General features: G+C 40.3%; 1 protein-coding gene across 4 annotated transcripts in view; it reads left to right on the top strand.

The window, feature by feature from the left end:
• Nucleotides 1–22,193, top strand: part of Meis1 (Meis homeobox 1) — a 148,083-nt gene that overhangs the window by 64,241 nt on the left and 61,649 nt on the right. For all 4 annotated transcript variants that reach the window (XM_042691239.1, XM_042691238.1, XM_042691242.1 and 1 more), the window contains one exon: nt 20,004–20,149. In XM_042691239.1, the coding sequence (XP_042547173.1) occupies nt 20,004–20,149 (146 nt within the window). The remainder of the gene's footprint in view (nt 1–20,003; nt 20,150–22,193) is intronic.

Raw genomic sequence — 22,193 nt, 5'->3', positions numbered from 1 at the left:
AAAAGCTTTTCTCATGTAGAAGCAAGGATTCAACAAACTCCTACATGACTGGATTCTTTGCTAGGTGTGTGTGTGTGTGTGTGTGTGTGTATGTGTGTGTGCGCATGTATGAGCACCTGCACATGTGCACATGCCAGTGTAGATGTATCAGTACTCAGGCTTGAACTCAGGGTCTGGGCACTGTCCCTGAACGTTTTTTGCTCAAGTCTGGCTCTCTATTACTTGAACCAGGGCTCCATTTTCGGCTTTTTAGTGATTGATTGGAGATAAGAGTCTCGTGGACTTTCTTGACTACTAGCTTCCAGCTGGCATACTCAGCTTTCAGCCTCTTGAGTAGTTAGGATTACAGGTGTGAGACATTGATACACAGCAAAAGTTTTCTTATAATGAATTCCATATATCAGATATGAAGAGTGAAGTAAACTCAGAGTTGGGAATTTAGCTCCTTCCTGTAGAGAAACAAAACTTTAGAAGGTAATAGTAAAAGTAATGGTAATAGTAAAAGTAATAGTACATTTCCACTGTTTCCCCTCCTGACAAACTACCTTAAATAATCTTGAAAAAAATCTAAATAGATTTATGATTTCAGTGTGCCAGGCAGTCAGCAAATACTGTCTGCCTAATAATACCAGGTCTTGAATGTATACAGTGGTGAACAAGACAATTTACTGTGCTAAGGAACTTATAATCTAGTGGGAATAACTGCATATAAACAGACTGTGCAAATGTTGTGCAATACCAACTATAATTGTTTGCACAAGGAAAATATACCTGCCCTTGTGTTGGAGAAAACTGGAAGTCCTCCCAAGGGAAGGGATGTTTTTATAGCATATTACCTTTTCCCAAGAGCTTTTGTGTATATCATCTTACTTATTCTCAGATCATTCTTTGAATTAGCCAGGTCCTTTGTCACCACCATTACCTTTTGTGTATGTGTGCACATGCATGTGTGTGTGTGTGTGTGTGTGTGTGTGTGTGTGTGTGTGTGTGTGCGTGTGCGTGTGTTATGTGCCAGTTCTAGGTCTTGAACTCAGGCTCTTGTGTTTTCCCTCCCCTTTTTCATCTCACAATGGGTGCTCTATCACTTAAACCTTGCCTCCAGCACTAGCTTTTTTGCTGGTTCATTGGAGATAAAAAGTCTATGACTTTTCTGCCTACGTTGACGCTACATCAAAGTTTTCATCCAAAAGAGTCATGTCATTATTTGAAAGTTTTCAGTTTTCTCTGGTGGAGATCATTCTCTTCCCCTTGACTTAAAAGATAGAAGGGTTTTTGAATCTGATCATCCTTGTATCTTTTGGTTGGAGAGGAAATAGATATCTCCCACTGTACCTGTGGGGACCCACATTTTCATCTTTCTCTTCAGACCATATCGTGGGAGTATTTGCTCTATCCTCCACCTGTCACTGTGACCCAGGAGGAAGCTTGTTGCCTACCTGTTACAGATGCCTGACTTATGGAGAGTTACTTCAGAGACGTTTTTGAAAGTTACAGAATTGGGTGTGGATTGAGATGTAGAGAGGATAGCTATGCTTCCTACACTTCTTTTTGGGCATCATCTTAGATCACCTAGATTTGAACAGATGTGATTTGAAGCTGTTTCTAAGTTTCATATGCCAGGTAAGGAGAGAGGAGATGTTGAGGTTAGGAGACTTGCTAGAACCCTAGCAACACAAAGCCACTGGGCAGACTGTGGAGGCTGGACAAGGTAGAAACATACTGATTATTCAGAGGAATGTGGCTTTGGAGCACTTAACCTGGATATAGAAGTTGGCCTCTGTACAGACAGCTGGGTGGTCTAAGATAGAGCGTCCAAAGGGTATATAGCAAGTTCAGGCCTGGCATCTTGGCATTCCTAATCTACTAGGTGGGGCCAGCAACAAGGAATTTTAGGCCACAGGCCAAGTCAGAAAGTCAGGCAGGCCTGGGATCAGCATTCTGAGGTCTGATTGGGAGGGAAAAGATCCCTTCCATTGGCAGTTCATGGACGCAACATTCAATTCTGGGAAAGAAGAGGCTGGGGGGTGAGGAGGGGAACAGAGATGGCTAGCCAGCTTATAGTTGGTGTCACATTTAGATCCTGGAGAGTTCCCAGAGCTGAACAGAGAATGACCCACTGGTTTCTGTGACTTCCTTCTCTCCAAGATTTCCAGTTAGCATTGGTGTCATTGCTGGAGAGCCCACTGCCAAGCCCATGACTCTCAGGCTGTGCTGGAACTGGGGGACATAGCTGCTGCTCCCAGGGTGAGAGCAAGCCATCCTGCCCTCTGTTTCAGGCTGTATTTCTGTATATTGGAGGTTTCCCTTTCTTCGATACATAAATGGTGAGAAGAAAACTCACCTGTAGCTTCGGTCAGGCAGTCTCTTTTCTCTTCTCCCTGGCTGAGCACTCTGGCCCTGCCTATTCAGGTGGTTATCCGTGGTCACTTGAGTGTACCTCAGTCCCAGGAGAGGGCAGGTGCCGCAGAAGCATTCAAAGCTCTGGATTCAATTCCCATACAAGAAAGGATTGGAGGAGAAAGGAAAGGGATGAAAAAGAAAGGGGGGGAAAGGAGCTAAAAGAAAAGGAGAGGTAAGATGAGATTTGTATGGTTCTGGAAATTCTTTGCTTGTACTCCATCTTGTTCCCAGGCATGAACTTCTTTGCCATTTCTCAGGTGGCTCTGTGAAGGCTTGCAAAGCAGGAAGGCACCCTGGGACCCCATTCTACCTTGCCCCTGCTTCCACCCCTTCTCCTTCACTGTTTGGTAATACAGTCAAGAAAATCCTCCACATTCGTGGTCTTCGTGTACTACAGAAATGGTCCTCACTCCTTACCTCTTCCCATCCCCGGGACTCAGGTGTCCACTCTCTACTCTCCACACTGAGTCTGCATGCATCTGTATCTCTTATAAAACAGAAAGGATTCAGGGGAAGTTTATGTTGTTCTCTGAAACATACAGCAATGAAAAAGGACTGGCAAGCCTCTTGAAGAGCTTTCTAGAGGTCAAAGAAATGCACCAAGATTAATATGATCAAATCCAATGAAACTAAAAGGGCGAGGGTAGCTGGGTGCAGGTGGCTCATGCCTGTAATCCTAGCTACTCAGGAGGCTGAGAGCTGAGGATCATGGTTCAAAGTCAGCTGCGGTAGGAAAGTCCTTGAGCCTCTTATCTCCAATTAACCACCAGAAAACTGAAAGTGGCGCTGTGGCTCAAGTAGTAGAGTGCTTGCCTTAAGCTGAAGAGCTTAGGGACAGAGCCCAGGCCCAGAGTTCAAGCCCCACAACTGACCAAAAAAGGGGTGGGAAGCAGGGTAGTTCTAGCCTGGACTCAGACCTGAGTTTGAATCCATATTGGGCTCCATTTCCTTCTCTGTGTAGAGGCCTAGTTCTATGTCTTATCTGTGTAGCAGATGATTCAGAAAAGCGTTCAGCAAGGTGTGTGCTCTCTGGGTAGTTAGTAAGTACAGATTATTTCTATTAGCTATTAAACCATTCTTTGGAAATGCTGTAACAATTGAAGAGTTATTTTAAAATATAGAAGTGGGTTTTTTCTTTCCTTTCTTTTAATGTTGAAAACACATTTGTAAAGTGTCTGTAAGGATTATTTCATCTAAAATCAATATCAAGCATAGTCCCAGATATCTAGCAAGTGTAGAATAGACGTTAGCTTTTAGTATTGTGTTGACGTTTAGAACTTTTACTCTTTAAACAAGAGATGGAATATACCCTTATATTTTTATGTGCTCTTCACTTTGTCTGGATCCTGTGTGTGTGTGTGTGTATGTGTGTGTGTGTGTGTTACTGGGGCCTTGTACTTACTAGGCAGGCACTTTACCACTTGAGAGAAGCCTCCATTCATTTTTTTGCTTTAGTTATGTTTTGGACAGGGTTTTATGTTTTTGCCTAGGGCTTTCCTTGGACCATGGTCCTCATAACTTACGCCTCCTAGATAGATGAAATTAAAGGCATGTGCCACTGCACCTAAGGTCCTATGATACTTTCTAAAATGGTAGAACTTTTTTTCACGTTAGTGAAACAAAAGCCTTTTTGTTGTTGTTAACAACTACTGAAGAAATATTACTCACAGGATAAATAATCATGCATTAACCTATTTTGCATGGGAAATCAGAACTTTTGCCCTGTCTGTGAGGGTTCACTTTCTGCAGTTTCAGTTGCCCATGGTCATCTGTGGTTCACTAATACTAAAGTTCTAAAAATAGAAAATTCACAACTTTTAAGTAAATTGTATTACAGTGTATTGTTATCATTGTTCTATTGGATGGTTGTTAATCCCTTACTATGCCTGATATATAAATTAAACTGTATCATAAGATTGTGTATATAGGAAAGAAATAACATATATCCTTGGCTTCCAGCAGTCAGTGGAGGTCTTGGCATTCCTGGAGGATAAAGGGTGTACTACACTAGTAAGCATTGTTTTCCACACTGTCTTGGTCTACCACTAGACTGCAGCTCTCTACAATGGATCTACTTATGACCTAACTCTAATTTTCCTCTGAAGAACACATAAGAAGCTCCAGATCACTCCAGGATTGCATTGTTTTTATTCTTTTTGGTGATGCTGGGGTTTGAACTCAAGGCCTTGTCCTTGCTGGACAAGAACTCTGCTATACCTTTCAGCATTTTTTTTGCTTTTGTTATTTTTCTAATAGCATCACACTTTTTGCCCCATCCTGCCTTGATTGACAGCCTCCTATTTATGCTTCCTCTATAGTTGGGATGAGAGGTGTGCAAGACTGTGTGACTTCTTATGAACTTTTTGCAAAAGTTAGCCTTGACTGCAATCTAAAATCATGGTCTCAATTTTCAAAGTAGCTAGGATTATAGACATGAACCACTATGCCCAGCACGGGGCCTCTTAAAAAAGGAATGGAAAGAGAAAGAAAGAAGAAGAAAAGGAAGGAAGGAGAAGGCAAGGAGAGGAAAGAAGTGAGGAGAGATAAAAGAAAGAGTGAGACAGGAAGGAAATAAAGAAAGAAAGTGGCATGCAATGCTAGTCTTGTTTGCAAATCTTTGAGAGAAGTTCAGAAGAGGTGATGAGAATATCCTCAATTGTTTTACAGCTTTGAGAGGAGAGTATAGATTTATGTTCCCTTGCACCAAGAAAGTACTTAGTAGGGAGACAAACATCAGCACTCATATCCACCGAGCTAAGCCCTGGCTGCCAGGTGAAATGGCAAGCATTTCTGAGCAGCGGGTTTTATTAAATGGGTCCTGAAACTCTAAGATACAAGCACTATTACCAAATTCATGGCTCCCAGAGTTGCCAGAGAGGTTAACTAACTTGCTGAGGGCGTCACCTCTGTTATGTGGTGACTATGGGATTTGTATAAACCCAAATGATAGAGCCAAACATTAGAGGTAGAGGACAAAAATAAAAATAAATTTAAAAAATGAGAGATCACTACTCGAGGTGAGGAGATGAAGGGGAGAGAAACCTGTGACTTTCACAGATTAAAGTAGTGGTTCATCCTGGCTTTCTGATACTCCAGTTAGTCTCAGAGAGATCAGGAGTGACTCGGAGCCTTTACTCCATTCTTGTCCCACAGGTGCTTGTTCAGTTTTCTTTGCAAGGACTTCCCTGAAAGAGAAGCGGCTGTCCCCACCTCCTTCTCTTGCCAGAACATCCCACAACCTACCTATTTTCTAATTGCATTTGCCCAGAGAAGAAGATGGTCTCGAATCTTACTGATCTTTGGGTTGGCAGAATGTAACAAATGTAGAATCCCCCCACTACTGAATCTGTGTTGGTGGTCTCACAAGGTCCCAGCAGTCTTGGGTACTTGGGGAAGACTGAGTCGCACTGCTCTAGAAAGTCTGTTGCATCTTTACCCTGCTCACCAAAGTCAAGTCATCGCATTGCAAAAAAGTGGTTATTTTGAAAGGCAAGCACGTGTCCCTGACTAACTGAGTCTCTAGGAGGAGTGGCACTACAAATCACAGAACAAGAGCCTCCTTAATCAGATAAGAGATGACTAGGTGCAGTAACAGATGCATGCTGGTGACTCTCAACCCTTGCCCTGAGAAATGGTTGGGTTTTTAAGTGGCTTTACAATAAAAAAAAAACCAAGTCTCTGTCTCTCTCTCTGCCTCTGTCTATGTCTCTGTCTGTCTGTCTGTCTGTCTCTCTCTCTATATATATATACATACACACATATTCAATTTATTTCTCCCCATTTTCCTTCAAATTATGTTTGTTATCTCTTCATTGTCCCCAAACATTTGCTAACCTGCATCTCACAACCTTGTCTCATTTTACTTTCTATGCAAAGAAATCCACCTGGACAGAGTAGCATCTGCTCTCTCCCTGACCTGAGCCATTTCCTCTTCTCCAAATCTGGCATCATCTCATGATCACTTTCTTCTGGAGTTCTATTCTTTTAATGCATGTTCTGTCTTCACCTGTCCAATGGCCTACCTGCACACATCTTTTTCTCCTTTATACCCCAATAAGGGCATAAGGGGAGGGAGAGTTGAAGAGAAACCCTGAATACCTCACGGAAATTATGGAGGAGAGGGCATATAAGCTGTCCAATGTCATCAAACTCTTTACAGCTGCACACCCCTGTAGCCACACACAGAGCTGCAAAGACAGGATCCACCCAGACTGTGCACTCTCAGGATCCTGTTTATCTGACATCATTGGATTCAAAAAGTTACAAAGTTTAAGGATAGCTTTTGATGAAAATATTCTCAAACTTGGCTGTAGAAAAATTGCTAATGCTAGGATCTAACCCATCCCTCCCTAAAATATTGATCTACTTGCTCTCCAGTGCTGTGTACACATCAGGATTTATAAAAGCAACTACATCATTCTATATATAGCCCAGACTGAGAACCTCTATTTCCAATCTGAGTTTCAGAACTGGTTTTTGTTTGCTTGGTGCCTTGGTTTTGTTTTGTTTTGTTTGAGCAAGTATTTATGCTAACTAGGTAGGCACTCTGTCACTGAAGCCATGCTTCCAGTCCAGAAAAAATTCTATTAGCACACATTAATAGTATAAGGGAGTTTCATTGTTATAATTCCAAAGATGCATATATACTTTGAATAAGCTCACCCCTCAGTGATATTCTCTTGGCCCTCATTTCCCATACTCCCTTACCTATCAAACAGTATTTGGTGAATCCCATTTTGTTATCTTCATATATATGTATATATATATATATCCTATATATATGCAGAATATACATATATATTATATATGTTACATATATTTATATATACATATATTGTATATTATATATATATCCTACTTTTATCCTCTTAATCTTTTCTTGCTCCCTCCTCCCTACTTCCTTCTGACCCTCCCAGAGAGTCCCCCCTTTACACTGATATTCCATTATAAAGTTGTTATTATTATTATCATTATTGTTGCCACTGTTATAATTTTTAGTTTAGAATGATAACTTAATATTTGGCATTGTGAGCTTGGTTTACCTCATTCAACCTGACAATCTCCAGTCCCACCCAATTTCTTAGAAATGATAAAATTTCCTACTTCTTAATAGCTGAGTAATATTCCATTGTTAGAAACTCCATATATAGAAACTTTTCAATCCTGCTTTGCAAGTATATTCTACACAAGTGAGTTTGAAGAACTTTTTTTATTGTAAAAATACTATACAGAGGGGTTACAGATACATGAGCAAAGTAATGGGTACATTTCCTATCAAGCATTGTTGCCTCTTTCTTTGTTTTTCCCCTACCATCCCTTCCCTCCCCCTCCACAACTACACTTTAGGCCACCCCCGCCTAAATTTTAAAGTTGGTTTTTCAACATAAAGGATAAACCTGTATCCCTATTTTGTTTTTTCCCTTCCCTTCCCCAAATTAGAGAAGTGTATATACAGGATGCAGGGCATTGACATCAAATACAGTGAAAACAGGGATTATACTGGGAGGAACATACAAAGAAACAAAAAAAAAAATCACATGGTACATTATACATATGTTAGAAACAATAGCAAGCAAGAAAAAAAAAACACTTGTGTCCCTATCTTGGGGTTGATTTCGCTTAACATCATCTTATCTGGCCATATGTACATAGCTTTTGACCTATGAAAAAAACTCTTACATAGATTCTATTCTACCTGTCTAAAATATGTATACCTACCTACCTACCTACCTACCTACATACATACATACATACACACACATATATACACACACCCTCATACACATATACATGTATAATCACTGATGTAAATGCAGAGTACTATGGAAGATAAAAATTAGCTATATGGCAAACTTTTGGAGACACAACCAAAATAAATGTGTGTGTGTGTGTGTGTGTGTGTGTGCGTGTTTGCTTGTCTTATACGATCCCATGAGTGGCATCTATTTTTGTTTTGTTTTTTTCTTAAACAAGGAAATGAATTTATTTTCATGGTTATATAGGACCTATTGACCATTCACTAAATCTGTGATGAAAATACTGCAAGTAATATACTTGTATAACTAAAATAACTACAGAATTGATAAGGTACTGATTCTCAAAATGCTTTTATGAGATGTTTATTCAAGGTCAAAGTTTGTGACTTTTGTGCTGTTTTAACTTAGTATTCGCAAGTATTCTCTATTAGAAAAAGAGGGGGTTCCCATTTTGTTTTACTGCTAGTGTAAATATATAGAGTTCAGCAATATTGCACATATCCTGAAGTTCCAAGGCCCCATTAAGAGGGTATGCTGTTTTTGCAGGGATTTTCCATGGTGTTCAGTTGTAAAATACAAATGCTGAATGGATGAAAAATGAGTAAAATCTGTTTATTTTCCTTTCTTATTCATCATTGCTGTTTGTCCTCTGAGTGTAGACAACTAACTTGCTGCTCATCCCCTGAGGGGTATTCAAATCATGAAGTCATACAAATGACCAAAAAAAGTATTCTTCTCTCAAAAGGACAAAGTAAAAAAAAAAATGCAAGGGGAAATAAAGCTAAGAAATTGTATCTGATTTCTTTCTTGGAGGGTGGGGGTAAGGATGGAGGGCAGTACTGGAACTTGAACTCAGGGCCTGAGCACTATCCCTTAGCTTTTTTGTTTGAGACTAGCATGTTACCAGTTGAGCCACAGATCCACTGTTGGACTTTTGGAGGTTGACTCGAGATAAAAGTCTCTTTCCTTCCCAGGGCTGGCTTTGAACTGTGATCCTTGGATCTCAGCCTCCTGAGTAGCTAGGATTACAAGTGTAAGCCATCAACAACCCAGCTTGTATCTGATTATTTAATGTATGTTGTATCTGTCTACCATGCTCTATTTGTGTGAACACTTACATAAATAAATCTTAAGTAAACTATAAGTAAGAATACTGAAGAATTCATACTAACATTGCTGATATTCTGTGGGTAGAGGGAGTTTTTTAAATCTTCATTTAATTCCTTCAAATGCATATTAAGATCTTAGAAATAAAGCATTTATGTCCCATAAAAATTTTTATCCTGGGTCTTAGTTATTTCATTGGTTTATTCTTGTATTTTTCACCCAGTTACATTTTATATGTTATTTGTGTTGACAGTGAAGAATCATGGCATAAGAGAAGCTTAATTGAATGTGTTATTTATAGCAAAGAAGTTATTCCAAATTTATTTCAACAGGCTGGCAATCCTTGACATATAAACACCCACATTATGAATGACCTATATATACCCACAAACATTCAACCTAGATCTCTGGCTCTGATTCTCTCTGTGATACATTCACAGGCTTGTTTATGGTAATGACAATTTCTGTTAAAACTTGGAATGTTCAAAAACTCAGCTTACAAATCCCAAAAGGTACATGTAAAGGTGTTGGGTGAGAGGTAATGATTGGTTTGAAAATACTCTGGTATCTTTTTTAAGAATAGTATCAATTGATTTTTAAAAGCCATCTTTTCCAACTTTGTGTGTGTGTGTGTATGTGTGTGTGTGTGTGTGTGTGTACTGGAGTTTGAGTTCAGATCCTTGTACTTGTTCAACTTGCTAGACTCTACCACTTGAGCCATCCCCAAGCCTGTCTTTTTGCTGGTTATATTAGAGATGAAGTTTTTATGGGCTTTTCTGCACAGGCTAGCTTTGGAATTGCCGTATTCTAGATCTTAGTTCCTGAGTATTGAGTATTATAGACAGAGCTACTGGCACCTGGCTAGTGTATATTTTAAAGCATCTAAAATTCTGCCATATAAAAATAAAATTAATTTGCATGAACACTTTTTTTGTGTGTGCCAGTAATGGGGCCTAAACTCAGTGTCTAGGAACTGTTCCTTAGCTTTATCCACCAAGGTTAGCACTCACCACTTGAGCTACTAGCTCCACATCTGGTGTTTTGATGGCTAATTGGAGAGAAGACTCTCATAGACTTTCTTTCCTTGGCTGGCTTTGAACTGTGACCCTTAGATCTGAGCCTCCTGAGTAGCTAGGATTATAGGTATAAGTCATAGGCTTTGATTTTTGTTTTTAAACATCCAACACTTCTCTGAAATTGAGTAGGGCATCAGTCATTCCTTCCTTCTTTGAATTGTTCTGCCCAATGCTTTTCAGCTACAGTCTTAATTAGAGTCACAATTGTGAAAGGATGGACATTTTGATTATTGAGAGATAATGAGGTTGGATTCAGAGTGGACTTGTCCAGGTGGGAGGGATGAGCCTTAACAGGGGAATTCCTCATGAGAACTCCAGGGGAAGGAATCTTTGGCAATGCAAGAGAGTCACAGCAAAAAAAAAAAAAAAGATTCCAAAGGAAACTGCATATATGTTAATATTTTCCTGATTCTGTGCACAGAAATATGAGAGGAAACTCCCTTCTTCCTTCCTTTGGACTTCCTGCACCTAGGGCCCAGCTGTTATTTAGGATTTCTTGTGCTTAGTGAATTGCTTTGCCTTTGCTTAGCTTGCCTGGGATCCTAACATCATTCACCACTTGACAAAGAATTCCTAGATGTCTAAGAGACCTACTTGCCACTTTGTATCAGGATGGAGTCTGTATCAGCCTCCCGTAGTCTTATTTTGGAAGGGGAGGGTTGAAGAGCCATTTATTTGATGAAATAAACGTATTTGATGAGATGTAGGTAATATTGGGTACACAATGGAGAGAGCACTGAAGCCACTCCACAGAAACACACTCTCAAAACCCTAGTGAACACACAGAGCTTTAGGCCTAGCTCTTCCCACCTCCCTGGCCTCCCATAGTGCTTCCTCAGTCCCAGTCTGTGGTTTTGTGTTGCACTACATGAAACATTGTGGCTCCTGTGCCTCTTTTCTGGAGGTCTTTCCTCTGCCCTCTGTTGAGGCTGTCCACCGTACCTACCTGACTCTTTCCCAACCTTGGTACTTGGGTTCAAGATCCCACCAGCCTAGGCCAATTTCTCTTTCTTCATACAACTCAAGGATTCTGATTTCTTTCTGACTGAGTGCTTCACTTTGCAATTGCGCATATATGACTGTGGTTATTTCATTTTGCATCTCTCCGTGTCCTCTAGTTGAAATACTTGATAGAAACAAAAGTCTTAATGATGTTCTTTATTCTGTGTGTTCCTCAGTGTTGGTCTAGTGGGACATAGTAGGAGGGCAATGCATTTTAGAGGACTGAGAACAGGGGGGTTCTGTTTAAGGGCTTCATTGTTAGAGAGAAAGGGAGGGTACCCCATTCACACAAAGGTACTTCCTGCAGGTTCTGATTCTACATTTCTTCTCTTGGGTTTTTGTGAGTATAGGAGCCTTCTAAAGGCCAGAATAAGAGCTCATTCCACTGTGGTTAACTATTAACACCTTCTTGTCACCAGTTAACAAACCAAAATTTAACCAGAAAGGGAAAGCCTCTGAAGAACCAACCTTAGAAAGCATGTGGATCTTGGTCCTTCCCTCCCCTCCCCTCCCTTTATTCTTCTCTTCTCTCCTCTCCCTTCCTCCCTCCCTCCCTCCCCCCTCTTTCTTTTTTTTCTTTCCTTCTTTCTTTCTCTCCTTCTCTTTCTTTTTTTCCTTCCTTCCACTTGTACTCAGGCTTGAACTAGGTGCTGTCCTTTAGGGTTTTTTTGCTCAAGGCTGGTACTCTACCACTTGAGCCTCAGTTCCACATCTGGTTTATTGCTGGTCAACTGGAGGTAAGAATCTCATGGACATTCCTGCCAAGGCTGGCTCTGAACCTTGATTCTCAAATCTCAGCCTTGTAAGTAACTAGGATTACAGGCATAAACTATTGATGCCCAGCTAAGCTAATTTTTTTCCCCTAAGCACCAATAATATGATATTTAGAGGTGACTTGTTTTTAATCTCCCCTCCCCTCATTGTTAGGTCCATCTTTCTATGAAGGCTACTGGTGCATCTGGGCCACTGGTTAAGCATGGGCTTAACCAATATCCTAACCTAGCTCTGTCACAACAGATACCCACACAACGAATTCCTTATTTAGAGGAATAACCTCAAAATTTTCAGAAAACCTCTGAGTATACAACAAAATATAGGAGAATATACTTTCTTTTGCTGTTTTCTTTTGATCAACTAGAACTAAGAAAAACAATGAAACTTCAACTCCCAAGAATGAGAAAGGCCATAAAAGGGAGGCCAAGGAGTTAACAGAATCCTAAGTAAAATTAAACTTGCAGGTTAATCATTTAATTTTGACCATATTCGTATGTTAGCTTATGATTTGGAGATACAGGAAGTAAACTGTGCTGAACATATGTAGCAAAACTGAAGGAGTTAGAATACAGCTGACAAAAATCCTTATGGTACCTAGGATCCAATGACATTTCATCTGCACCACAGGATCAGATAGTAAAGGTTCTTAGATAATTTGTTGCTGGAAAATTGCTGAGACAGGTGTGCAGGAATGCTGTGAGAAAGGCTAGTACAAATACTTGGAGAAACCAAGGAAATTCAGAGTCCTATGGGTTTAATATTATGCCAGATGTATAAAGTGTGGCTTGAGGAACAAAGTGTCTGTTTGAGCTCAGGAACAAAGTGTTTAAAAACAATTGCATTTCTTTGCTAAGGTATAACTGGGAAATGTATGAAGAAACAAATACAATTAATTCACTGGGACAAATGCAGAAGAAAATAAATAGCCTTTTAAAAAATAATTGAACTCAGGAAAAATGTACAAACAGCAAAATCTTTTTGGTTAGGTGAATACTTTTCAGTGACAATGTAGGAAGGAGTGGTGTATTTGGGGAAGGCTATGAAGCCTTATGAAACATTATGTTACGTTAACTCCTAAGCCCCCCTTTTTTATTTGTCTGTTCTTGAGTCTTGAACACAGAACCTAGACACTATCTCTGTGCTTTTTTGCATGAGGCTAGCATTCTACCAGTTGAACAGTTGAACCACAGCTCCTCTTGCAGCTTGTGTGTGTGTGTGTGTGTGTGTGTGTTTGGTTAAGTGGAAATAAAAAGTCTCAGACTTTTCTACCTGGGCTGGCTTTGAACTGTGATCCTTAGATCTCAGCCTCCTAAGTAGCTAGCATTACAGATATGGGCTACAGACACCCAGCCTCCTAGCCTGTTCTTGGTTCAGGATAATTTTTCATTTAATAAGGCAGGGACAAGTTGTACCCTTTGCACTGGGCTAACTCTGGAAGCCCTACCAGATGTCCTGTAGTTGTGTCAGGGATCCATGTCCCCGAGGACAGTGGTATATGGATGATGAAGAAATGTCAGAGGAAAAAATCATCCACGGTTAGGTAAGGATGGTGGTGGCTGTGAACAAATCAGCCAGAGATCGACAAATCTTTTGGGAATTGAGCTGGGCCATATTTCTGGGGAAGTCAGGGGGAAGCTGTGGTGGGAAAGGACTCACACAAGGAAACACAAAGATCTGAGAGCCTTCGGGTTTGGGGAAAAACTTCAAGTAGGCTGGGGACAGAGGGTGAGGTGGTGAGTGTCTGGGCACTTGGTAGACATGGCTAAAGCTAGCCTGGAATCCCACCCAGGAGAGATATCATGAAAGACCCTTCATGCCAGGGTAAAAACTATGACCTTTATCCGGAAGGCAGAGGGGAGCCCCAGAAAGCCTGTAAGTGCCAGGGTGATAGGATCAGATATGTGCTTTAGCAAAACGATTCTGGCGGCTCTTATGCATTCTAAATGAAGACAAAACACCTCCTTAAGACCTCTGAAGTGTTTTAGTTGGTTCTCTAGGAAGGGAGGTCTATAAATCTTACCATATATCCTCTTAACATAACACGGAAACATTATCCCACCTGACTTCTGTCTAACTAGACACCACTGGGATTTGGAGAGGTGGGTTTGGGGTCGGGTTTTACATTTTTCCTAACACTGTTGGACATCAGGCACACTCGGAACACTACCAGAGAAACCCAAGGTTTCCATATTGATGAGGTGTTTGCTCCACAGCCACTAGAAATGACTAGACCCGAATGACTTGCACATTGCTTATGGGGTGAGATGCCATATTTTCTCATTGTAGGAGAAAACATACCAAAAAAAAAAAAAGGAAACCTTAATGCTATGTTTTTGTTGTCACAATATGTGAAATGTACCTCGTTGCACGAAAACAACCATCTTACCCCCTGAGCATGCTTTGAAATTGATCGTTTGAACAATGTTCAAGGCAGATATAGTTATCAGTAGTGTTTGTTCTTGACTCTGGGTACTTTTGGGGACAAATACGCTCTTGTGTGTGTGTGTGTGTGTGTGTGTGTGTGTATGTGCTAGTAGTGGGGCTTGAACTTAAGGCCTTATACTCATACTTGGACTTTTTTTACTTAAGACTGGTACTACACCACTTGAGCCACACTCCACTTTTGGCACTTTGCTGGTTAACTGGAAATAAGAGTCTACAGACTTTTCTGCTCTGGGTGGATTTAAACCTGGATTCTCAGATCTCAACCTCCTGAGGAGCTAGGGTTTAGTCATGAGCCACTGGGGCCTCACAACACACTATCAAACACTGTAATAAGGAGAAAAGCAATGGTTAAAACAAGCAACCTCAAACTAGGAGTCCCAATTCAAAATTGTAAATGGAAATGGTCCAGAATCTTCAGTGGCTTCCAGCTTAGTTTCTAGTAAGACAAGGGGGTCCCCAACCTTACACATTCATTTGCCCTGGTAGTTGAAAGTTCATTTCCCCAATTAGGAGTTTTGCCTGTAAGATACAGAGGCCCTGTGACAGACAGCTTACTGGCCCACAGACCCTAGGAGTTCCGATTAGTTGTGATGTAAATCTTAGAGGCAGGGGGGTGGAGTGGGGTTGGGGGGTGGGGAGGGGTTGTGGGTTTTTTTTTCCCCACACTCCAGAGTAGCTTTTTGGGAATTGCAGGCCTGTGGGGAAAGAGGGAGTTAGTAGGGAGAGAAAATGGGAGCCGAGCTTTGACCTGCCAGAGAGGAGCCCCTGCTGACACGGTCAGTCTGACCCATTGAATGTCCTGAATACGATAAATGCCGCTTTATCCTGCCTTGAAAGGCAAGAGATAGCACAGTCTAAATGCCCGGGCATGCTTAAATAGGCGACTCAGGGTGTTTGAGTTGAGTGTGTTTGAAATCTGAGCCCTCTGACAGCCTGGGAGCTGCCACAGGTCACCTGCCTTGCTCCGTGGGGACAAGCCCAGGTCTCACAAGAAATTGTCCATAGACGAATTGTAGTACAAATTCCTTTCTTTGTTGGTTGGCCTCTTTCACTAGACCATGGCCTATAAAATTTTGTAAAAACAATTCTTAAATATTATTTGAAAGGGCAAATGGCCCACACTGAAAGGTTTGACAGTTTGACATACAGTGCGTGGTTTTGATAGCTCGGAAACTGAAAAGTGTGGCCAAGATTCTCCTCTGGCTTGCTAGAAGCCTGGTGTTTGTCTTTCTTCTCTCTCTCTCTCTCTTTCTTTCTTTCCTTCCTTCCTTCTTTTCTAAATAATTTCCTTCCTTCCTTCCTTCCTTCCTTCCTTCCTTCCTTCCTTCCTTCCTTCCTTCCTTCCTTCCTTCCTTCCTTCCTTCCCTCCTTCCTTCCTTCCTTCTTTTCTAAATAACATTTTGTTGCTGTACAGAGTTCCTTTTGCGCCTTGAAATCTAACAGGCAATGAATCTGCTTCAGTGATCTTAAATCCTTTTCGACTAATTTGTGAGGGAGCAGAGAAAGAGCCAGCACATCCACAAGTACAGAACCGGGTATGGCCAATTAGCAGCTATTTGGGCTCATCATAGTAAAGCAGGTCGATCTAGATAGAGACTTCTGACAGTACTGGATCCTATACCAGAGTTGGGGGGGGGGGGGAAGGAAAGAGAGAGAGAGAGAGAGAGAGAGAGAGAGAGAGATTGAGAGAGAGAGAGAGAGAGAGGAGCCTAGAGAGTCACATCAGTCAGTTGAAGGAGGGATTTGAGTTAGCTGGGTCTCATCAGAACCCAGGAAGTTGCAGGGAGTGGATTTCTGCATCCCTCTGTTCCCTATGTGGAGCCTTGAGCACAGGGTACCCACCCAACACTCCCTCCACATTGCCAAAGGCCATTTCCAGGAGCCTCTGGCCCCTCAGTCACTGGCCTACTAGTTAATTGCCACACGGTCTTCATGACACATGGGCAGATGATATGACATTTTCGGTTTCTGTCACTAGCAAACGCCACAACGTTGCTTGCACTAGTTGCTAAGAAGCTGTCAGAAACCATTAGCAGTTGGCTAAAGTCGCCCTATGGCATTTCCTCATAGCATCAGCAAAACGAGCATAAATCACCCACTGGAGCCTACTGCTATCCTAATGAGGCTGTAAGCTTGTTTATGGACTAGCATCATTTTTATGATTATTTCCACCTTTTCAGTTTGCCTTCATTTGGCGGCAGGAGAAGTCAGCTCCAGGAATGAAGTCACTGCTGACATTTTACAAATGTGCTTCAGAGCGGCTGCCTGCTGCCGTGTGGTTGGCCGGCGGTCCACCAAGTTTGTGTAGTGATCTTAAAAAAAAAAAAGAAGAAGAAATTTTTTAAAAAATTAAGAAAGGAAATAAATCCTCTGGAGACCGCATAGAGAGGTGACTGTATCAAATTGCAGAGTGAATGGAAATGTTAAAGGTACAATTGACCATTTAGTCTCTCCTCTAAGGTCCAGACGTTCTGAGATCAATTTTCAATTTTCGAAAGTGGAAGAGGTTAAACAATTTATTAAAATCTATGAAAGTGTTTGCTTTTAGAATCGTCTGTTTTATTATGCTCTTCTCCTTCTCCATCTTCTCCATTTCCCTCACTGTGTCGGGAAGGCGCAGGGTTTATTGTTTTAGTCTTCTCTGAACATGCACCAGTATTTACACTGGATTGAAAGCATTTGCTTCCAATGAAAATCTTGTCTTAGATTACAACCCAGCAGTGTCATTTCCCTCCCAGATGGGAGTAAAGTAGCTGTATTTGCCTAAAAACAGTAGGAAGAACAAACTGTGCATTAAGCCAAGGCTGTTTTTGGCTTGAGCTAATGATGTAATGGAAACCTTTTATTCGGAAGAGGTCACTGCCAGGGACCGAAGGGGGTGATCTGGCTCCTGCTTGAAGGGTTTCTCCATTGTATCTACATAAGTCTTCACTTAAAAAATTCTGTTCCTAATGCTTCTGCTTTCATACAGCAGAAATAAACAGGAAAGGTTCTGGTGAGTGTTACACATGGAATGCAGAAAGCCTTCCTCTCCTAATGGAGTATATAATTCAGGTGCCCTCAAGGCAGGCTTTCAGGAATTCTTTTGCCTGAGGTAATGGGAAGCTAAGGCTGCTTTAAGGCCTTGATTATCTATTGATGCACAAAGCTGGAAAAAAAAGTCATCTCCACTGGATTATAGTAGATATTTCCATAAATTATCAATGAATTCTCTTCTAGGCTGGCACTAGGCATTGCTTGCTAAATTAATCTGAAGGGGTTTGAGATGGATAAAAAGGCTATTTTTATTTTATTTTATTTTTTAAGGTGGAAAACAATCCTGGAAGTAGGGGGGGCAGTATTGTTAGGTTTGAGGTTTTTCATTTTTAATCAATGATCCAGTAATATGTTTCTTTCCTTTATCTTGTGCATATTGAGAGTGGCTTGGCCCATTGCAATTTTAAATGCAGTAGAGTTATTTTCTTTTCTCATGTTTCTTTAATGAATTGTTATTTTATATGGTGAATTGCTTCTCTGTATAAAAAGCCTCTTTAAGTACTGGACTTTCAAAGAATTTATTAGGCAAATCCAAAGAGACTTCTCATAAAGCACTCGGTTATACAAATAAAGACTTGGGTAGGGTGATAGACAATTGATTTGGGGAAGTAGGTATTAGAGCTCAACCCCTCCTTGTCCAGTCACATGACCTTAAGCCAGTCAGGAAACACTGGACTTGATGTATAATGGCTTTGAAGTTGGGTTGTAGGGGGTGTCTTTGTAACCTCTTTCTGTGAGAACCCAAGCTATGATTCTGGGGGGAACTTTCTCAACATATATAGATTTTTTTTTAAAAAATGAACTTATGGATTTTAAATGAATAAATTTTAATCTCAGAGAAGTTCTGCACAAGTTTTGCATCCATGTCCTTACTGTAACAGTTAATAATAATGTTGAAATTAGTCTATTCCTCAAGCTGCAAAGTTTTTTAACTTTAGCTCGGTCCAACTGAGTCAAAAGCAGTGTAAGAACATATTGAAGGGTTCACTTTTCTTATTTTTGGAGGGCATGGTGTGGCTGCTGCAGGAGCTGCTAAGAACAATAGCTACTCTAGGTTAGACTGGAATACTGGGATCAAAATGGAAATTCTTTCATATGTAGGACCTTAGGGGTAGGGATGAAAAATAGAGAAGTTTATGAAGCCGTGCAAATGAGTCTGAGGTTAGTTCCAATGTGTAGTTGCCAGAAAACGTCTTACCAAAGTTTTTGGCTCCTTAGGGCATGTAGACTGTTCTCCAATGGAGTGTTTAGCCATCGGAGAAGTGCTCTGTGGTGTGTTGTTCTCACATTTCCAAGCCTGACTATAGTGGTTATTCTGAGACACAATGAACCAGTCCCTGTCTAGTCTCCCTCTAATAGTGGGGGCCCAGGTAGCTATTGGAGGAGGATGTTTAACAGAGCTTAGTTACTTAGTAATGGTAAAATTAGTCTGCTGCATTAGTCGAATCCATTGTTTGACTTTGGTGTCAAGACAAAAAAAAAAAAATGCCTCCTTATTTTGGACACTGTAATAATATGGGTGGAAATTTTCACTTTTTTTCTTATAAAAATGGCATTGTAAAAGGAATACTGCACTTTAAAGTTTATTGTATCATAGAGCCAAAATATTTTCGAGGAGAAACAATTTAAATCTTACAGCAAAATTGGCAGAAAAATACAGGATCCAAGGTAGAGGAATATGTTACCAGTTAACTTTCTGTGAGAAAAATTAAAATCTAGAAGACATTTTTAAACCTGCTTGGATTTTTAGTCTCATCTATTCTAACTTACTGTTCATTTTAACATTGCTTTCTTTTATTTAAATAGCAGTTGTTTTCTAATGAAAGAATTATGCAAGAGGGTTTCCCTTTACTAAACCTGATATTCTTCCTACTATAAAAAATTACATTTTACCTGAAGTATGCCTTTGACAAACTGTTTATATGTTGGCTTGCCTACCCAATCCTTGTTTTGTCTTAAGATAGACCACTGGTGGAAATAGTTGATATCTTAAATAAAACTCACAAGTTGCCATCAACGACTATATGTGGATTTGAACTATCCAGGCAGTGACCATAACATCAGTAATAACTGCCACCATGTTTAACTCCCCAATTAGAGGTACACTTCCCATAACTCATATATACAAAATAATTACCATGGCAACAAAGCCACTAAAAAAATTGGCTATTTTCCCCCTTTGACCTTTAGTACTGTTCTTTGGAAGAAGCTCTTTAGACATGATTACTTTTGAGCCTAGGCCTTGTTCTTTCTCTGTCTTGGATTAAAAAAAGGAAAAGAAAAAGTACCAAAAAAACTATGAATCTTTTAAATTGCTCTTTTGGTTTTGTTTATATCCAAAGGCATTCTATTTGAATAAAGCATGTCAAGGTAGCATCAGTCAAAATTTGATTCACTATGTTTGCAGGTGATGGCTTGGACAACAGTGTAGCTTCCCCCAGCACAGGTGACGATGATGACCCTGATAAGGACAAAAAGCGTCACAAAAAGCGTGGCATCTTTCCCAAAGTAGCCACAAATATCATGAGGGCGTGGCTGTTCCAGCATCTAACAGTAAGTGGACTCTAAATGACCTATGTAAACTAAATATGGGCGATGAACCAGTTTTGATAGAGGAAAAAGATGATCCCTCTCAACTTGGAATATTTCATAAATCATGGTGTTCCCACAGCTTGTACCAAAGTGTTAGCACTGTTTCCTAGGTATTTATAACCCCGAATGAGGAATTCCATTTGAACTTCACTATTGCAACTTGGTTAACTTTCATAAATTTTAAGGCTTAGGAGCTCATATGCCCTGGTGATGTTAAGTATGAAATATGAATAATGTTGCTTTTCTAAGTGTAATTGTGAAGTACTTAGAGCCAGGTCTCTCTGTGAAGAAAGTGAGACCCACCCCAGAGAGACAGAAATTAGCTATAGTCAATGCCCTAGTCAACCTTTATGGTGGATGGTCCACAAAAATTTAAATCATGTTGCAATGCCTAGACAATCACATAATTTGCTGTTAAAGTGGCTTGAATATACCAGCTTCCATGACAAAACATTCATGAGTCAGAACTCCCCAGTGAAAGTTGTCCCTGCATTCAGAACTGTAAAGGAAAACAGCAATCTACAGTCAGTGCTTCCTGTGTAGTCCCCTGTGTCTTTTCAAGCAGAGTCACAGTTTATATTGTCTGTGTGAGTATTGCTGTTTTCACTGCAGGAATTCTCCTGGAGATGTGAGAAAGTGGAGATGTGGGGTTTTAGGCCACCAGGGGATTTGTTTGGTTTGGTTATTGTTCTGAATGAATTTCATGTTCAAAATATTTATAATCATAATATTTTGGTGGATATTTTTGTAAGTACATATGGATTAAATGACATCTGAGGAGATGAAGCCAACATTAAAACTTCTGGGTAAAATAATATTTAAAACATCAGCAAAATTGTTGACCAGGGGAAAAGGGATGAATTTAGACGGGTTGTACAACATGGATGAATGGAGGTTAAAAACTCTTTTAACTTCATTTTTTCATATCAGGAACAAATCTTTTATGTTGCTATTTGTAGCATAGATTTTTCTTCCTGAAGTCATTTACCCCTTAAATATCAAGGTTAATTGTACATCATCACAACCAAGTCTGGGGGCTAATGGCTTTTACCCTTTGTGCACTTTTCAAGCTCTGTTCCTCAGTGAGTTGTTCTTGTTCAGAGAAGACAAACTCAGGGGATAGCTGAAGGCCCCTGGTTTCAGATCCTCTGGATAGGGGCTCTGCCTCCAACGACACTTAGAGAATAAATTATCCGTATTTCCTAGTGTTGGGGAATAAGACAAAACCTTAGACTAATAGGAATTGCTCAAAAAATAGTTACTTCCTCCCTTTTCTTCTTACCATGATTCCAAACGCTCCCTAGATGGTACTGGTCATTGTTATTTAAATGTTAGGAGTTGGTTAATGCTGGAAAATAGTTAAAGATTCAGGTTGTTTTAGCTGTTAGGATTTCAACATGATGTCTGGTTTCCCTAAAGCCTGATGCAAGTACCATTCCTTATTGGACACTTGTTGCATGCAGGTAGATGTTCTGAGATCTGCCTTGTGCAGGTTTCTTGTTGAAGAACATCAACCACTTCTGAAGTAGAGGCCTAGTGTGCCTGGTTTACAGGATGTAAAATAAGTGTGACTTCTAGAGAAAAAAGTGACAATTATTCAGAGGTGCTCATGTAAGGATTCTGATAAATCCATCATCAGAGATAACCAGCTGACCTTCTCTGGAGTGAGGAGAAAGAGGCAAGATGGAACTGAACTCACAACCAAACTATTTCTATTGTTTACCCTACTAGGAAAAGTGAATAGATTTTCTTAGTCTACCAAGGACTTTGGCTTGATTTGAAGCTGAGGTGTCCTTGAATAGAATAGAAACAAATAACAGTTTAGACAGAATCAGGAGAGATAGAAGCAAGGTATTTTATTCACCTGCCAGTTTTTCTTGGCCATAGTCTTGTGAAGAACCTTGCAGAGAGCTATAGTATCTTTTTATAAAAAATAGCCTTTCTAATAATCAGTGTGGTTTTGTCCGCATTTCTATGCTTCTGTGGGTAAGGATTACTTGGGCGA

Source organism: Dipodomys spectabilis, unplaced genomic scaffold (genome assembly GCF_019054845.1).
Source record: "Dipodomys spectabilis isolate Male_0828 unplaced genomic scaffold, ASM1905484v1 ptg000141l, whole genome shotgun sequence".
Classification (NCBI taxonomy): Eukaryota; Metazoa; Chordata; class Mammalia; order Rodentia; family Heteromyidae; genus Dipodomys; species Dipodomys spectabilis.
The sequence above is the reverse complement of the archived record's forward strand: the minus strand, read 5'-3'. Positions and strand labels throughout refer to the sequence as shown.